This window comes from Gallinula chloropus (genome assembly GCF_964237585.1).
Source record: "Gallinula chloropus genome assembly, chromosome: 2".
Lineage (NCBI taxonomy): Eukaryota > Metazoa > Chordata > Aves > Gruiformes > Rallidae > Gallinula > Gallinula chloropus.
Window position 1 is genome coordinate 138,257,916 of NC_140086.1, and position 17,111 is coordinate 138,275,026.

Below are 17,111 nucleotides of genomic sequence, written 5' to 3' on the forward strand. Positions count from 1 at the left end.
AGTTGAGTCTGCTTTGCCTGTCACAGTAATTGCTGAATGATCTCTCCCTGTCCTTATCTCAACCCACGAGCTGTTCATTGTGTTTTCTCTCTGGTCCAGCTGAGAGCATTGACAGAGCAGCTTTGAGGGGCATCTGGCCTCCAGCCAGGGTCAACACATCACAAGAAAATACTAATTTGTATTGCAAATGACACTTCGCATTGTTGAGTTAGGAAAAGAAAAGTCTCTCAAAGAAATCACATTAGTGTACAGTGTTTATTACCTTCCATTTATCTGAAGTAAATCATTTTGATATGACTAAATTAATTCTGAAATAAACAGACATTTTTAAATGCATATGAAGATGAGAGGCTTTAGCATGAGGGTATTTAGTTGATCTGCACTCTTAATCCACATGCAAGGTACAGCGATCACATATTGTACAGCTCCTTTCACTGTACACTGGCCCGTAACAATGCATGAAACCAGAGGAGCGAATCCGTACGTTCAATTAGCCCCTTTATTTAAAAAGAGCATCAGTTATATATTAAGCCAACGTGTTTCTCTGATTTTACTCACAGTATACATTTCTGCAAAATATACAGCTCATCAATGATACACAAACAGTGGCCCTTTACTGAGGACAAATAACAACAACAACAAAAAAAAAACGAGGCAAGAAATACAACAGAAATGAATTCTACAGATTAGAAAAGTCTATCTTAGAACATTATGCCACTTCAGAGTGTTTCCAGTGCTGGTAAGAAAGGTCATGCACAATGTTTTTCAGAGAATGTTGTCATTAGTCCATGACAGATTTGTCCACGTGCTTCACATGAAGAGAAGAAGGTACAAGTCATGAGGAAAGCAGCTTTCTCCAGTTATCTTTTAGGCCTGTCTATGTCATCAATAGCAGCTAGGAGCTTCTGTCTTGCCTTTTTGTTGATGTGGGAGCCCAGACAAACATTCACCAGATTGGTCAACTGCTTAGTGGAATATTCCTGGCAAAAAAAAGCAGGTCTTGTTACGGCAGAACAGAACACCAGACAAAGATAGAACATTTACAAACACAGACACACTCACTGTGGACTTTTCAACTGACAGAGCAGTCAGTACACAAGGCAGATTTAAAGCAGCAGTTAAGTCAGGTCTAGATAGTTGTCATAGTTGAGGCAGAGGAGAAAACTGTATTTTGCTACATGGCAAACACAAACGGAAAATGCTTATGACTTTGGTATCGATGGACTGAGTTCATAGAAAGTAATTCCATGATACATATGTACCTACGCTGATGTTTAATGTATTTTCCATTCTTTGGGAGATGTGGTGGGAAATATATATGCAAATAAGATAAGCTTTTTAACAAAAAAAACAACTTCTAAATAAATTGTGACAATTGATTTTATTTTGCCTTTTCATTTCCAATAAGCTTCTAAATACTTTTGTCTACAGGACAATGTTCACTTCGGTACAGGATGAAGGAAGAAAAAATGTCAAAAATGTTGAGACAAGAATTCTTAACACCTGCCAAAACACCACATGGGTCAGTATTACCTTTACACTTAAATACTATCCAAAATATAGCTTCCACCAGCAGGCTTAAACAAGAGTTTTTCCATGTAGGTCACCAAACAGCAGCTCACAATGCTTCTCATAGCTCCAGGTATAACAAGGGAAACGATACTGAGCACATATTTCTTTCATCCTTTTCTAGTGGGATTTACAGTAATCCCAAAATACAGATTTTAAATTGCTCCATTTTAAAAGACTCTGCACTTCAACAATGGGCAGCTCCAGTCACTATTACTTACACAGTCCTGCTATAACTGTTAAGTTATGCTACCACAAAAGCATGCTAAGTGCTTTCAAAATACAAACGAAGACTTATCTCAGAGAGCAACGTTGGTCCTGAGTCAGTACTAGAAAACGAAGAAAAAACAAGGACCCTTACCCATTATGTCTTAGAACTGAGTTTAAGCAATCTACTCCTAAAGGCAAAGTCTGATTTCAAATCATACTTCTCGATGACCCGCTTGTGCACTCTGGCATATTGTGACCAGAACACAACTGGTTTTGACCTCCCTTCACTCTAGTTCTTTTTTCTGATACAACAGGTAGATGTGGCTTATTCATCGTTCCCAGTCATCAGATGTTCAATCAGTACAAACACATACTAACCTCATACGATGAATAAAATGCATGTACACATCTATATTTATACTGCTTCCCATACCAGTTTTGTTATACTAAATGAATATATACATAGAGAGGCACATAGTAATTTTGAATGCATAGAATTTTAATACATTTAAAGTTGTGAGCATGATGAATTTTTCAGATAGGCAGTAGAGGAATAGAAACTCTTACCCTATGCTCTTTTATCCAGCGTTCCATGTCATTTTCTGTTAGGTAGTAGGCTTTAATGTATGTCTCCACAAATTCTTTATCTGGAATAGGCCTAATGTCTGTTAGCTTTTCTAGTTTCATTAAGAACTGCTGAAAGTCCAGTTGCATCAAGGCACGTCCCTCATTGCTGCACTTCTTTACGTTGGCGTAACTGAAAAGAGAAACACAATGGAAAGTCAAACTTAAAAGCAAATAGAAATGAATCTTACTTCTCAAAGTTGTTGAACTTTAGTCCTTTGAACCTTGAGGAGGGACATAATTATGGATTTACGTTAAAAGCAGACAAGAACTCCTCTTAGGATGCCTAATGCAGAGTTTTATTTATTACGGTATGTTTTAGCCCATCTCATAGAGCAGAATCCTGCTGTACTTAGTGAAACTTAGAAAAACACCATCCCCTCAAAAAGAATTCCTACACTGAACAACTAACTAGAAGAGTGTTGAAGGAAATGAAACCAATGCTGATCAGCACACTAGACAGTGGCTTTAGTCAAGTGATCATGACTGATGAAGTCTGAAAGGTAACGTGGCAGCTTTAGGGATGGTCACCTGGAGCTTGTGCAACCAGTGATGGCACCAAAGTGAAAGGCATAAACCCGTTTGTTCAAAAACACCCGCAACAACCAGAGGAGAAAGGGTGACAGCACTGCCCATCTCTGTGAGAGGTTAATATTTTAATGGGAGTAGACTGACAACCTGTGACAGGTTTTGGTTCAAAGGAGAGACAGTAGCTGAGCTTAGGGCAGGGTAATACCAGGAAGGATTACAGCAGGGAGACAGGCAACAAATGAGGAAAATGATCTTTTCCATTTTTCAGAGGGATAAGAAATTGCCTTTGTCAAGATCACAGGCAATGACCTATTGACGTCCTTAGCAGTTGCACCAAATTCAAAGCAAGCTCAGTCTTCCACTGGTTCATGAAGTTGATCCTAATTATTATATAGTTCCTAGATGATGCAAAGGAGGCAGCTGAAACATGCAGCTAGAAACTGGATATAGAGCGAGGTCAGGTAAAGAATGAGAAACTCCACCCTTACATTTAGTATGCAGAAAGAATCTGCACAACGCAGAAATAAGAGAAGTAAAAAGAGAGGGGACCAAGGCACAAATCCTCTGGAGCTCCGTAGGCGATTGGTCCATGACTCTTAATAGGACATACTGATGTGCTTCAAGAAGCCAAATGGGAAACAGGAGAACACAGAACTAGAAGATAAGGCAAAAATTAAGCAAGCCAAGTGGTTAAAGCCTCTAAATTAAAGGAAAATATAGCTGACTGCATTGGAGATGATTCCTCACTCAAAGAGTGTGACGACAGCAATTTCGGTTGGCTGGCTGACTAGAAAAGAAACTCCCCCTTCATGGCTTTTAATCCCATACTATCATGGAAGTCAGAGATGAAAGAAGTTATGAAGGTATTCAGAATAGCTTCCTTCTCTTTCCCCACTGGAAAAAGAAACTATGAGATATGTAAGAAAAAAAAAACTGAGCAAGAATGACAAAATACAGGCAGATATTTGGGAGGAGTGATAATGAGAAAGGGCACAGGACAAATCATATCAGCAAGATATTCCCAGTCCACTCTGACCAGCCAGTGAAATACTTAGGTGAAAGTTTAATGGTAAAGTCACAAGTATGATCAAAAACTGCAGCATGGAGAAAGATAGGAGTGATGACCTTCAGTGGTTCATGAACACTGAAGTCACAAAGATGAGTAAGATTGTGAAATAAGAAAAAGCAGCAAGGCCAAAACAGGCAGAAGGACCGAAGCAGAGGAGGTGGATAGTGACTGATGGTGTTATTCACTGGAAATAAGGGGGAGGAGAAAATGTTTGTGTTCTACTTATTTGGATTTGGAGCATGGTAAGGAAAATTTAAAAAAAAAAAACTTGTATTGGTTACATGTCATATGAAAAAATTGACAAATCAGAGGGAGGATTTAGCCTTCCTGAAGATGACATTGATCTCTCAAGAGACTGCAAAAGGATGACAGTTCAGTGGAAAGGACTTGGGGGTATTGCTTGATTGCCAGATGAATATGAGCCAACACGATGTCTACATGGCTAAGAAGGCCAAGCAGCATCCTGACTTCTATCAGTACTAGGCACTGGTGAGGCCACATCTGAAGTACTGTGTTCAGTTTTAGAGCCCCTCGCTATGAGAAAGACACTGAGGTGCTGGAGTGCATCCAAAGAAGGGCAATGAAGCCAGTCAAGAGTCTAGAGCAAAAGTCTTAGGAGGGATGTTTGAAGGACCTGGGGTTGTTCAGCCTGGAGAAAAGGAGGCTGAGGGGAAAACTTTCCGCTTTTCACAACTCTCTAAAAGGAGGCTCTAGCCAGGTGGCTGTTGGTCTCTTCTCCCAAATAGCAAGCTGTACAAGAGGAAACAGCCTCAAGTTGTGCCAGGGAAGGTTTAGATATTAGGAAAAATTTCTTCCCCAAAAGGGTTATCAGTCATTGGAACAGGCTGCCCAGGGAATTGGTTGAGTCACCATCCCTGGAGGTATTTAAAAGACATATAGGTGTGGTGCTTTGGGTTTAAGTGGTTGGACTCGGCAGTATTAGCTTAACAGTTGGACTTGATCCTATTTTCCAAACAAAATGTTTCTGTGAGCCTATGGAAAAAACGGGCACGGGTTTAAAAACAATGGCTTGATGGAAGCAGTGGAAGCGGATGATCCTCAATAGGCAGCTAACACTTGGAGAGGATGCTGTAGAGGTTCTAATTTAGAGTAGACAGCAGGAGAGTGGGTTGGAAAGAAGTAAAATAAGTAGTAGAGAAAATGCATAGGGTAAAGATAACCAGGAAAGAAATATGGAAGTTTATGGTGGAGGAGTGGAAGACTGCACATATTCTATAATGCAGAAGAAGCTGGCAAAGAGAAATGGTATCACCACAGAGATGCTGACAATTAGACTTCAAGTTTCTTTTGCTCTGTTGAAAAAATGATCATTTTCAGATAGAAGTTTCTTTGAAAAAGAATTATGTTGGTTTGAATGTTTCAATAAAACACTCAATACCATTCTTCAGCAGTATCTAGGAATAAGACCATCCCCTTTAGACTTAATGCTGTACCAGACTGTGAAATAACTGCTAAGGACTATGTTTAGCCTTGCTATTTTTTAGGCTCCCCAAAAGCAGAAAACGAGAACATTAGATGGTGTCATTTTAGATGTGTCTGCCCACAAGGAAGACTTTTCTGAACTACTTACCCTTCCACGAGAGTTCTATTGGCCAGTCGTATGCAGTGCTCCCAAAGGATGTTTGAGACCGGCAGTGGAATACGGACTCTCTTAGACACCTCGTTCAACCTTCCGTTAAATTCTTCAAATTCCTGATGAAACACGAGAGATCGTTATTGCTTTAGTGTAAAAGGATCAGACTCTACACATCCCTAGCAACAACAAAGAATTAGAAATGGACATGAAAGAGAACACTAAAAAAACAGAGGAAAGCAGAGAAGCTACTCAGACACAGACTGCAGAGACAAGCTTAACATATGAAGGAGAAAGCAATCCGCTTTCTACTGTATCATTCACAACATTACCTCACTGATTTCTTTTAAAAAAGGAAATACTTCTCAGTTCCCAATAGGTGTAGTTCTCTGTCAAACTGACACCTCTGAAAATTTACCAAGTAGCTAAACCTTCAAATGTCATTTTCATTGCCTTGCTCCCTAAAATCATCTTTAACTTCTAAAAGTAAATATGCAGCCACTGAAGAAAACCCAGTGATGATCTCTCTATCCCCCTAAATGCACTCCACATCAGCTTTCAAACAGAAGCTCAGAAATACTGTAATCACTTCATGTTCTTCAATCTTTCCCATTAGACAGTTGGCTGCTGCTTTAAAAGGAGCTGAGTGCACCCACTGAAAAAGAGTCCCAATCCAACAGTTGAGGAGCATACTGTGACTCTAGATACAGGTTGAGGGAAGGCATGTTTCCACCTGAAACATCAATGGCCTGCATGGATTTAAGCTGTTACCATGAGTGACAATCTTGTCATAACTTAAAGTAATTACTGCTACAATGATTTTGTGACTGATAAAGTGAAACAGAAGTCTGCTGCCAGTGACTAACACCTCTCATTTAAAAAAAATATCAGATGACTTAAATATAAAGTAGACTCATAATGAACTGTGCTGTGTAACCTGCAAAAGCAGTTTGTGCTGCAGCCTATTACAACTGTACTTGTCCAATGAAGTGCATTCATTAAACTGTTAATGTGTGTGTGTGTGTGGGGGGGGGGTGTCCTCCTTTTCTCTTTTTTTTTTCTCTTCTCCTCTCCTCCTTTTTTTCCACCCACCATCAAAAATTCCGTAAGTGAAGAAAATCAGAAGGGGATCTCAGTAACCAGCTTTGGCAGGAGGAAGCAGGGTACCACACTGTCACACTTGAACCAGCATGCAACTCATTCTTTCGAGGATGAGGATGGCTAACACTCTGTGTTAATGAATTTCATGAACATTGTTTTTTCCCCACTTCCATACATAGTATGGCTGAGTAGAATTTTGCATATGTGTGCATATGGCTAAAAGTAGTTGGTTATTACATTAACCACCGTGCTTACAGCCAATACTCCTGGAGTTCCAGGGTACAGAGCACATCACCAATTGCTTAGCAGTAATCTAAAAGCTTCTGTAGCAACTATTATTAATTATATAATGTAAAGGCCAGAAGTAATTTAAAATTGTATTAGCCCCGAGTGTCCTGAAGCAAATTCATCAGAAGTTGCACACTCAGAATAAGTTTTATTGCAGAGATGAAATGTGACTACAAACTGAATTCAAAAAGCTACGGCGGCATAAAGAAGGGTAATCACAAAGATCCAGTCAAATTCAGCACAATGATATATCATCCTCCATCAGATTCTCCCTTCTTTGCACTGAATTTTTTAAATACAGCTACAAAGTACAAAGGTGTAATCAAAACTGTTACTCAACACAGATGCATAACTTTTTCTGTGGTACCTCATGTATCTTTAAAATAAAATTTTCACTTTCTCTGTAAGAATTAGCTTAATTATACCACTGCCAGAACTTCCTTCAAAAGACCTAGAAACATAATTGAAGCATATATAAAAATGAGAGAGAGATCCTCCCAAGAGCTGGTTCTGTATACCCTAAGACACAGCAATTGTATAACTACTTCTATTGAATGTAACTGAGAAGTTGGGTGAACAACTTCCTTTCCACTTTCCTTTTCAAATGCCTACTTCTAAATATAGCAACGTGAATTAGACAGTGCATGACCATTATTGGTGCTGGTTTGACCTACAGCCACTACAAACAACTCAAAGACAACCAGTAGAATTATGGAGAACATCAAATAGCTGTTATAAGAGAAAATGAAAAAAAAACAAACACTATCTCAGGCCACTAGATGTTCTTCCACACTACTCTGCTTACTACATATTTATCTACTATTCAAGACCTAGCTGTGAAACTCACTAAAATTCTGTGTTCATTTTCACCCACCCTATAGTCAAAAAACCATCACTGAAAAAAATCTGCAAGCAGCAAGAATAATGAACATTCTGGGCAGACCTCCTCACACTTGCCAGGTGTCACAGGGTGCTCTATTGCTCTAACCATGCTACTTTAACAGTTTTAATGAAGTATTACTCTAATTGAATGCTTGTAAACTCTAGTACACCATTTCCGAGAAAGTATTTACCTTTAAAAGAGCATCTACATATATATTGTGCTGTGACATGATCTCCTTCACATCCCATTTCACATTAGCCATGAGAAGCAGCATTTGTTCATAATCAATGGCTTTAGCAGCAACAATCCAATAAACCGGTTTACGTAGTTCACTAGCAGTTGACACTGTCTGAAATGGAACAGAAATCAAATTCAGTTCATTACATTTCTGGCTAGTGAGAGCGATACGTAATTATGACACACAAGTATTTGCACCATATTGTACAAGTTTCAAATCTTCTAATTAAATATCAGCAACGAATTACACAATTCTGACCTGCGAATAGAACTGCTGAAGAAAAGGCTTCTTGGCAGCTGGCATCACCGCATCGAGATGAGGCTGAAGAAACTCAAACTGCTCAGCCAGAAATACCCTTTGAAAGCAAAGAAAATTTACTATGAACTAAATGCACCATTTGGCATGTCTCTCTACAACGTTTACTCTACAGCTGACATACTTGGCAATAATGAGATGCAACCTTGGGAAATTTACTCCTGAGAAGAACCATACCAGTTTCATGCCAGCGTATCAACAAGTATTCTCAGTTCTGACAATTTTTAAAATACAATTGTATGTTTTCTAACTAAGCATAAATGAATGCAAATCCAAAGAAGCTCCTCTGAAAATACATTTTAAAAATTCTAATTTTTAAGCGTCATCTTTTGTGAGGTGAACAAACCCTCCCCATCTGACTCTCAGTATTACTTTAACCACTCTGTAAGAGTTTAGTGTTACTCACTTGTTATAATCTCTTCTTACAGGTAGACAAAGAACATTGCAATTCAAGCCAAACCATTATGAACTAAGCAGTTTTGAGTCTCAGCCATCAGCATGAGTCTTTAATATAATGTTTAAACGAACCATATAGATTAAATATTCCCATTAGCCTTTTTAAAGTTAAAGATTTTTCCTTTTAGATTTGGCCTTGCACTGTCATGAATTACTGGACCAGCTGCAGTAAAGTTTCACAGCATGTGCTGGCAGGTGGTTAGACCAGATGGTTAGGTCCCACTACCTGTAATTAAGAAATTACTTCTATCACTCATATTTAAAAATCACATTGAGAAGTAGGAATTTTTGACCTCTCAAGAAGGTTTTGGCCTTAAACAATCCATAGCTTCCAGTGACCACAAAATGCAGTGTACAGTAAATAACCTACAAGGATTCCGTGGCTACCACTCTCTCTGCCAAACCATAGAGCGAATTGCCAGATGTCAAAACTACAAGATGACTGAGATGTGGGCTTGGCACCTTCTCCTTTCTCTCTTCAGCAGCTGTGAGAGTTCCTGCAGCATCAGCAGAGACCTCCTAAAACAAAGAATTAAACAACTGAAAAAACAGGAAAACAGCAAGAAAGGCTCCAGCTGAGCAGTTTCAGATGACAGGTAAGATGAAGGAATGTTTGTAATTCTAAGGTGTAATTTAAATCAAGACTGAATCAAAAGGCAAGCATAGAGTTTTCTATTTGAACAGCATGGTGTTCAACCAGGTGAAAAACATCACATTGTGTAGATCAATATCTATCTCAGGGGAAGAAAAAGAAAAAAAAAAGACAAGACAACAAACTTCTTACTACACCTTAATGCCCATATAGGCTTCAGCCCAACTGCCTACAGGGAGACTGACTTCTCACCCTCAAAGAGTGTCTCCTCAATCTGACAGCAGCCAAATAAGGAAGGGGGGAGTGGGAAGGGGGGAAAGAACAAAGAAAAAATGGGGGAGAGAAGAAGATGTAGTGGACAGAAAAATGCGGGGGGTGGGGGGGCAAAGTGAGAAAACCCCCACCTCTACATTTGAGGAATGTAAGGCTAAATTACAGCTGGAAGATGAATCACAGAAGGAATAAATTCCCAGAGCTATCATATGGATCTGAATAGGTCTATAAATGGACCCTCTGAAGCATAGCTATTTGCCAAAGCTGTATCATAACATAAAACCATAAACCTAATTCTGGTTTTGGATTAATTACTCACATACTGTTTACTGCGTACACACAGGCTATAAAAAGATGAGAAACACGTGACATAGAACCCAGAGCAGATAAAGAAGGTAGGCCTGATATGACACTGACTTCCTTAGAGCCATCTACGACGTTGGGATGGAAACTCTATGGCCAAACAGGTGCTACAACAAATCAGCCTCTTTCTATAGAATGAAAATAAATTTGAGCAGTAACACAGTAACAAGGTAGTGGTAAAAATAAATTTCTTCAAAAGCAAGATCAGATGCACTGCATGCCCTGCTGCAAAGCAACCTGTGAACACACAACCACTAAGACCTGACATTTATGGTTGGACTCAAACAACAAATCAGTGTAATTCTCAGACTGCTGTAAAAGATGCCAAAAGTGACAGTAAGAATATAAGACAAGCAGGAAGGTAATCATGTCTAAGCTGTTAAAAATGGTTTCAGGTGTGGAGAAACAAAAACATCACAAGTTCCAATTTAACTATCTTGGATTCTGGTTGACAGTTGTATCCTGCACTGTGACAGCCCAAGGCAACAGGGAGCAAGATTTGCTAACTCAGAAAGGCTTTTCCAGCTCTGCATCTCCCGAAGATGTCAAACACAAACACAGATATGGGCTACAGCAGACAGAACAAAGCACAGATTGGGAAAGAGGAGTTCTCACTTTCCAGGGTGAATAAAGTGTCTTCAGACTTCCAAAAATATTCTGTAGTTGGTTACAGAAGCAGAAAGTAGATAAAACAGGAAGCCTTGAAGGGTCCCCACAGAAATTCTGACATTACAAAGGCTGCTGACTGAGCAATGCCATCAGCACATCATTTGTAGCGCTAAAAGATCTCACAGAAATATATCAATGAGCAGAAGATAAAACTTTTAAAAGAAGCTTATGTTAAATGCTCTCAGACACAGTTGCACTGAACATGAGAATGATTATAAAGGTTAGCCACCGCACTGTGTTGGAAAAATTAACTTTCTTTGCTCTGATCTGTGTTCACATTCAGCTAGCTAAATTTGCAATCAAACTGGCCAGGCGCTTCACAGTACCATGAAGTTTGCATTCTGTGAGTCCATCAGAATTGTAAACAGGCTAAAACTCATGTAACCTCTTTCAGAAAGCTCTGAAGATCCCCACCTGGTACATCCACAAGTACAGTTCACACAGGCAATAACACCTGATCATCTAGGCATAATAGTCAATTCTTCAAAAATATTAACTGAGTCAAAAGACACCACTGATTAACTATCAAAATCCACTCTTTATCTGCCTTCTCTTTTTCTTGTTTAGTGTGTGTCATTCTCAAAAAAAACCCAACCTAAACAAAAACAATTAGAAGCTTTGAACAGTTCACACCTGATAAAAACCCAAACGCACAGCCCATCCAAACATTTCTCTATTCTTAGGAGCCACAGAGCTGGGGGAAGAGTTGTAAAGATTTAGTCCTTTTTGTTTCCTTCAACAGCTAATTACAAATTATGAAAAAAAACCCAAATATCATAAATACCATATTTTCTGTTTAACACACTTCAAAATTGCATCTTTCTTCAGTACTGAGATGTATTTTAAACAATTTTTTTCTACCTGCTTGCTTCCCATGAAGGTAACTCTCCTGTGAAATGTCTAAATGACAAAATTGTATTGCACCTGAAGACACAAAATGTGCACAGGACAACTGGCTAAATCAAACCAGGGAGTCAAACTCCAGTTCAAATGTATTGGCCAAACACAGTATGAGCATTTCACTCTCCTGACTTGCTCTAAAAAGCAGGCATTGCAAAAGCATGTTGACAGCAGACAGGAAGCCCAAGAAAACAGCCGGCGTGCCAATCCCCAAGTTAAGCACAGGATCATTCTGAAAGGGTTTCAGTGGTGCGTGTGTTTGTTCCACTAGCCTTCATTAACAGAAATGATCAAATGATTGAAAGCAGCAATAAAGGGGCAAAACATTCAGGCTGGAACAGGAAAAAAGGCTACAGATTATTTAAAGAAATCAGATGTTTTGCAATGGACTGGACTTGTTCAAGTTAACCCATCCAGTAATTTAAAAATCTGCCAGACAATCTCTGATGCAAGAGATTCCCTTTGAGTACCCATGCAGAACAGGTAATGTCACCTAAAACTGGAAGGGAGTGTAGCAAAGCAGGGGAGTAGAAGCCAGGAAATTAAATAGCAGCCAGCCCAACTTTAATTTCAAGAAATGTCAAGTTATACTGAGAACATATTGTAGCACTCAGTATCAAGCTCTCAGACACCAACAGCAGAGCACAACAAACTTGCTTAGCTTTCCTCTGTGCCAGAGTAGGTCTTGCTGATAGAGCAGAATAATCCTATATGTAAAACATATTACAGCCCACATAACATCTTTGTGAGAAAACTGGACAAAATACAGATTTGATAAAATAATTTCAATTTACATGTGGAACTGCTGCAAACAAAATGATACTTCATCCTTCTACCAAACAGGAAAAAGCCAAAGCAATTTTTTTAAAAGAATAAATTCATCAAAAGCACCAAAATTATCTGAACAATAACCAAATCAACTGTAGCAGGTACAGAAGTGCAGGCTAACCAGCATTCCATACAGACCTACACCTTACAGCAGGTATAACTTAGGCTAAGGCTTGAGATACAAAAAGACTTGAGCTTTCTAAAGCTAAAAATAACTGGTATAGACAAACAGCGATTATTTATAAAAGCCTGAAAGTACCAGGATATAGAAATGCTAAAGCAGGCTCATGACTGCTTTACCTGTTTAAGGGTTGCTAGTAACAGCAGTATGAGCTATAGTGTGTGCTTTGGGAAGTACCTTTATGTGACAGCTATTACTGAAATTTGATTTCATCTGGAACATGTTTTTACAGCAGGAGGGCCTGTATTAGCAAATAACAAGTATCAAATAAGTGTAAGCATGATATAGTTTATTAATTGTTGGGTATTTTATTTTAGCATTTAATTGTTTACTCCCAGGAAGAAATTCTGTAATCAATAGAAAGGGAAAAAAAGAGTAAGTCTGTGGAAGGAAGAAGCATCTTATTCAATCTCTTCCTCTAAAAAATATCTTCTGTAACAAGAGAACATGTTAATTTCAATAGTTTGGCTGAACCCAGTGGCAAGCTTCTATTAAGCCTTCTGTCTTAGTGGGAAGAAGAGACTATAAACTAATTATCTAAACCAGGAGTATAAACTACATAAGCTAATTATCTAATGCAGAAGTTTGACATGCAATTTGCAAGAGACATATTTTTACAGAGCCTGATCTCATCATGAGCTCAGAAACATGTATTTATTTCACTTATCCAACAGAACTATGATCAAAATAGCTGATCATCTGCCATTTATGGTGTAGATGATTGATAGTTAATTATAATCATCTACTTTCACCAACTTTAAACAAAAGCCAGTAAAGCACACAACTTGTCCCTACACACAAAGTGCTGCAGATCACACTAATAATAATCTTTCAAAACGGGACTTCTCCTGACCTAATACATTTTGCATAAGACTTCCAATGAAGATTTGTTTTGATTTAATATGCATACACAATTTTAGTTTTGATTCTGCTGCGAGCAACTGCCAATACCTCTAAATGCTACTGAAGAAATTGTGATCTTAGAGGAATAAGTGGTGTTTGAAAGGCATGGAAAAAAGTCAGACTAGCTGAAAAGCTAATGGCAGTCAAACTGTCTACAGCAGCTCTGACATACCGACACTGTTACCAAGAACCGGATGTGTGCTAAGGGAGAAGGAAAAGCAGATTGACCCCAGATACATGCTCCATCATCCCTCTTCAGGAAACTGTAATTGATAGTTTCTGAAATATCACGAGCATTGAGTACAAGAAAACAAGCACTGATCAAAGAAAGCATTACCCCTTATTGTATTCAAAGGCTGTCTGAAAACAGCTCCACTGACTCCAAGGAATTGCTTAATACCCCCAATTTTTTTATTAGAAGAAATGTATTGAAAGCAACACCTCAGCTTTTTTCCCTCCCCCTTAAGACATCCCTTGAGTAAGTTCGTGAAACTTGATGCTGAAAATGACAGGTAAAGCCAATTAAGTAAGAGCACACTGCATTCAAGGGTAACTGCCCTTTGAATGTGATGCTATAGCTTAAAAAAATAAGTTTTCAATACTCCTACTATGTTTTAAGTTGAAAAATCAGTATTTTCTTGCTGAGGGGCACAATCCTTACCAAGTGGTTAATCTTGACTCAAATCTTTCAGAAACTAAACCAAATATAAACACTACAATCTATTACCATGATCACCACTCAACACACCGTAAGAGAGCAGATCATTAAAAACCCAACAAACCCTCCTGAGAAACCATGCTTTTAATTTTCTACTTATTTACAGTACTCTGAAGGCAAGTGATACCTTTACAGCATTAGGAAGTGCCATGTAAGGGATCCCCAAGCTTTCCAGTGCTTACAATGGCCCCAGGGCCAAGCTGATCATGCCCTCTGGTAGGCATGAGGTTTTCGATTTCAACAGTGTGGCTCCTCCGTGCTCTTTGTCACAAAACAAGAATGTCCCAAACCTCAGCGGGACCTGTCCCGCTGACTTCAGTAACAGACTTCAGTAAGATTTGCATAGAAACTTCTGGGATCTTTGCATTTCATTTATTTCTTTGTGTTTAAAGTTAAATGGCAGACTATTTACATTAAAAAATTACCACAAGTTAGCAAGCTGATGTTCTACCTTTTCTGAACCAATCTAACAAACACCAGGAATCCCTGCGTGCCAATGCAGGACTAAGGAAATGAGCCATTAATTATGCTTTAAAACATAAATGTAACCATTCCATGGTTCTATGAAATCTCACTTGAGCTTTCCCAGAAAAACATGTCCATTGCCACAACCTTCCAAAACACAAGGCAGCCCATCTGGTCTGCTCAAACACATTTTTATTGCTGCATTTTTCTTATCCAAAGAAAGATTTTTTTCAGGAGGAGCAGATGCCAGTTCCCAGGTGCTCAGCAGTGAATCTGAGGACACCTTCACTCCTCTGGGATGAGGAAGCAGCCCAAGTTTTGGGCGCCCAGCAAAGAGTCTGAAGTGACTAAAATAAGATGGCTCAGTGACTGCCCAAAGAGAGATAAAGCCATTTTCAAAACCCAGATATATATTCAAAGAAATAAGCTAGAAAACTTCAATAGAACATTCTGGTCTACTTGGGTAATACAGTCAAACAAACAAAAAAAAGTTGTGTGAAGAGCTCTAAGTGAATGTGAGGAAGCAGAACAGCTGCAGAAGTCCTAGCAGATTTTCCAAGTGCTTGTCATGTCAGAACTTTCTTTTGCATACAGAGTTCTCCTCCCTTGACAAGCAATTCACACACCACCTTAAACACTGTCATTATCTACATTGTACAAATCTTCTCAGAAAGAGGAAAAAAACCCCACAAATTATAATTTCTTTTTTTTTTAAATTCAGGTTTATTTTTCTGTGAAGGGGCGGGAGACCAAGCAGGGATTGTAGAAGTTGCAAAAAATTACCTTCAGCCAAACAACAGCTACCACTTCAGTGAGCAGTATCCTATACCAGGCATTGCCACTTCAAGTAACACATTTCACAGTCTTGACTCTCCAGAGCTCACCAGTATGCCAAAGCAGGACCTAACAGGGTGCATGACCACACTACCTAATGCAGGATTATGCTGTGACCTTTTCAGTGAAACTGAATTGCTTGTTTCCCGATCTGGGATTAAAATCATCAATGTTGGAAAAGACCTTCAAGATCATCAAATCCAACCATCAGCCCTACACCCCCCTCACCTCTAAACCATGCCCCGGAGCACCATGTCTACCCATTTTTTAATAGCTCCAGGGACTGTGATTCTGACACCTCCCTGGGTAGCCAGTTCCACTGCTTCTCCCCTCTTTTAGTGAAGAAATTTTTCCTAATAGCTGTATATCTCCAAAATATATCCAAATATATTAACATCAGTGAACCAAACTGTTCCACAGCATCAAAGGGTCAGACAAGATGTGCTGGAAATTGTTCCTCCCATTATTCCTTATCTTATTTCTACAGCTGAAAAATCTACATTTTCCATCTTTGCACAGTCAAGGTCCATCCTACTGTCTCTGACAAAAGATCGGTACTATATGGGGAAAGAGCCCAAAAGCTAAAGGACAGAATCTAAAATACACCAACCAACAGTTCTTTATACTAGTGATTCCTTCCATCTACTCTTCTATACATTGCATTGCAATACATATGTACTTTACTGCAGAGATTTCACAGAATCACTAGGTTGGAAAAGACCTCTGAGACTGAGTCCAACCATACCCATCCTCTACTATCCCTGAGCACCTTGTCTACCCGTCTTTCAAATACATCCAGGGTCAGTGACTCAACCACCTCCCTGGGCAGCCTGTTCCAATGCCCGATAACCCTTTCAGAGATTTTTTTCCTAATGTCTAATCTGAACCTGCCCTGGTGCAGCTTGAGCCCATTCCTCCTCATCCTATCACCTGTCCCTTGGGCAAAGAGACCAACACCTACCTGGCTACAACCTCCTTTCAGGTAACTGTAGACAGTGATAAGGTCTCCCCTCAGCCTCCTCTTCTCCAGGCTAAACAACCCCAGTTCCCTTAGCCACTCCTTGTAAGGTTTGCTCTCCAGGCCCTTCACAAGCCTTGTTGCCCTTCTCTGAACATCCTCCAGGACCTTGATGTCCTCTTGTAGTGAGGGGCCCAAAACTGAACACAGTACTCAAGATGCAGCCCCACCGATGCCAGGTACAGGGGCACAATCACTTCCCTGGACCTGCTGGCCACACTATTTCTGAAACAAGCCAAGATGTCATTAGCCTTCTTGGCCACCTGGGCACACTGCTGGCCCATATTCAGTCAGCAGTCAACCAACACCCCCAGGTCCTTCTCCACCAGGCAGCTCTCTAGCCACTCTTCCCCAAGCCCATAGCACTGCATGGGGATGTTATGTCCAAAGTGCAGGACTCTGCACGTGGAGTTGTTACTCTTCATCCCATTGGTCTCAGCCCATCGGTTTGGCCTCTCCATATCCCTCTGAAGGGCCTCCCTACCCTCT

The 17,111-nt window shown here is 39.6% G+C and overlaps 1 protein-coding gene across 4 annotated transcripts in view; it reads right to left on the reverse strand.

The window, feature by feature from the left end:
* Nucleotides 1-247: 247 nt before the first annotated feature.
* The window catches only part of VPS50 (VPS50 subunit of EARP/GARPII complex), a gene marked incomplete at its 5' end in the record, with an annotated part of 95,434 nt that continues 78,570 nt past the window's right edge, over nucleotides 248-17,111 (reverse strand). For all 4 annotated transcript variants that reach the window (XM_084260156.1, XM_084260155.1, XM_084260153.1 and 1 more), the window contains 6 exons: nucleotides 248-980; nucleotides 2,347-2,536; nucleotides 5,595-5,716; nucleotides 8,060-8,218; nucleotides 8,366-8,462; nucleotides 9,249-9,397. In XM_084260156.1, the coding sequence (XP_084116282.1) occupies nucleotides 861-980; nucleotides 2,347-2,536; nucleotides 5,595-5,716; nucleotides 8,060-8,218; nucleotides 8,366-8,462; nucleotides 9,249-9,397 (837 nt within the window). In that variant the 3' untranslated portion in view covers nucleotides 248-860. The remainder of the gene's footprint in view (nucleotides 981-2,346; nucleotides 2,537-5,594; nucleotides 5,717-8,059; nucleotides 8,219-8,365; nucleotides 8,463-9,248; nucleotides 9,398-17,111) is intronic.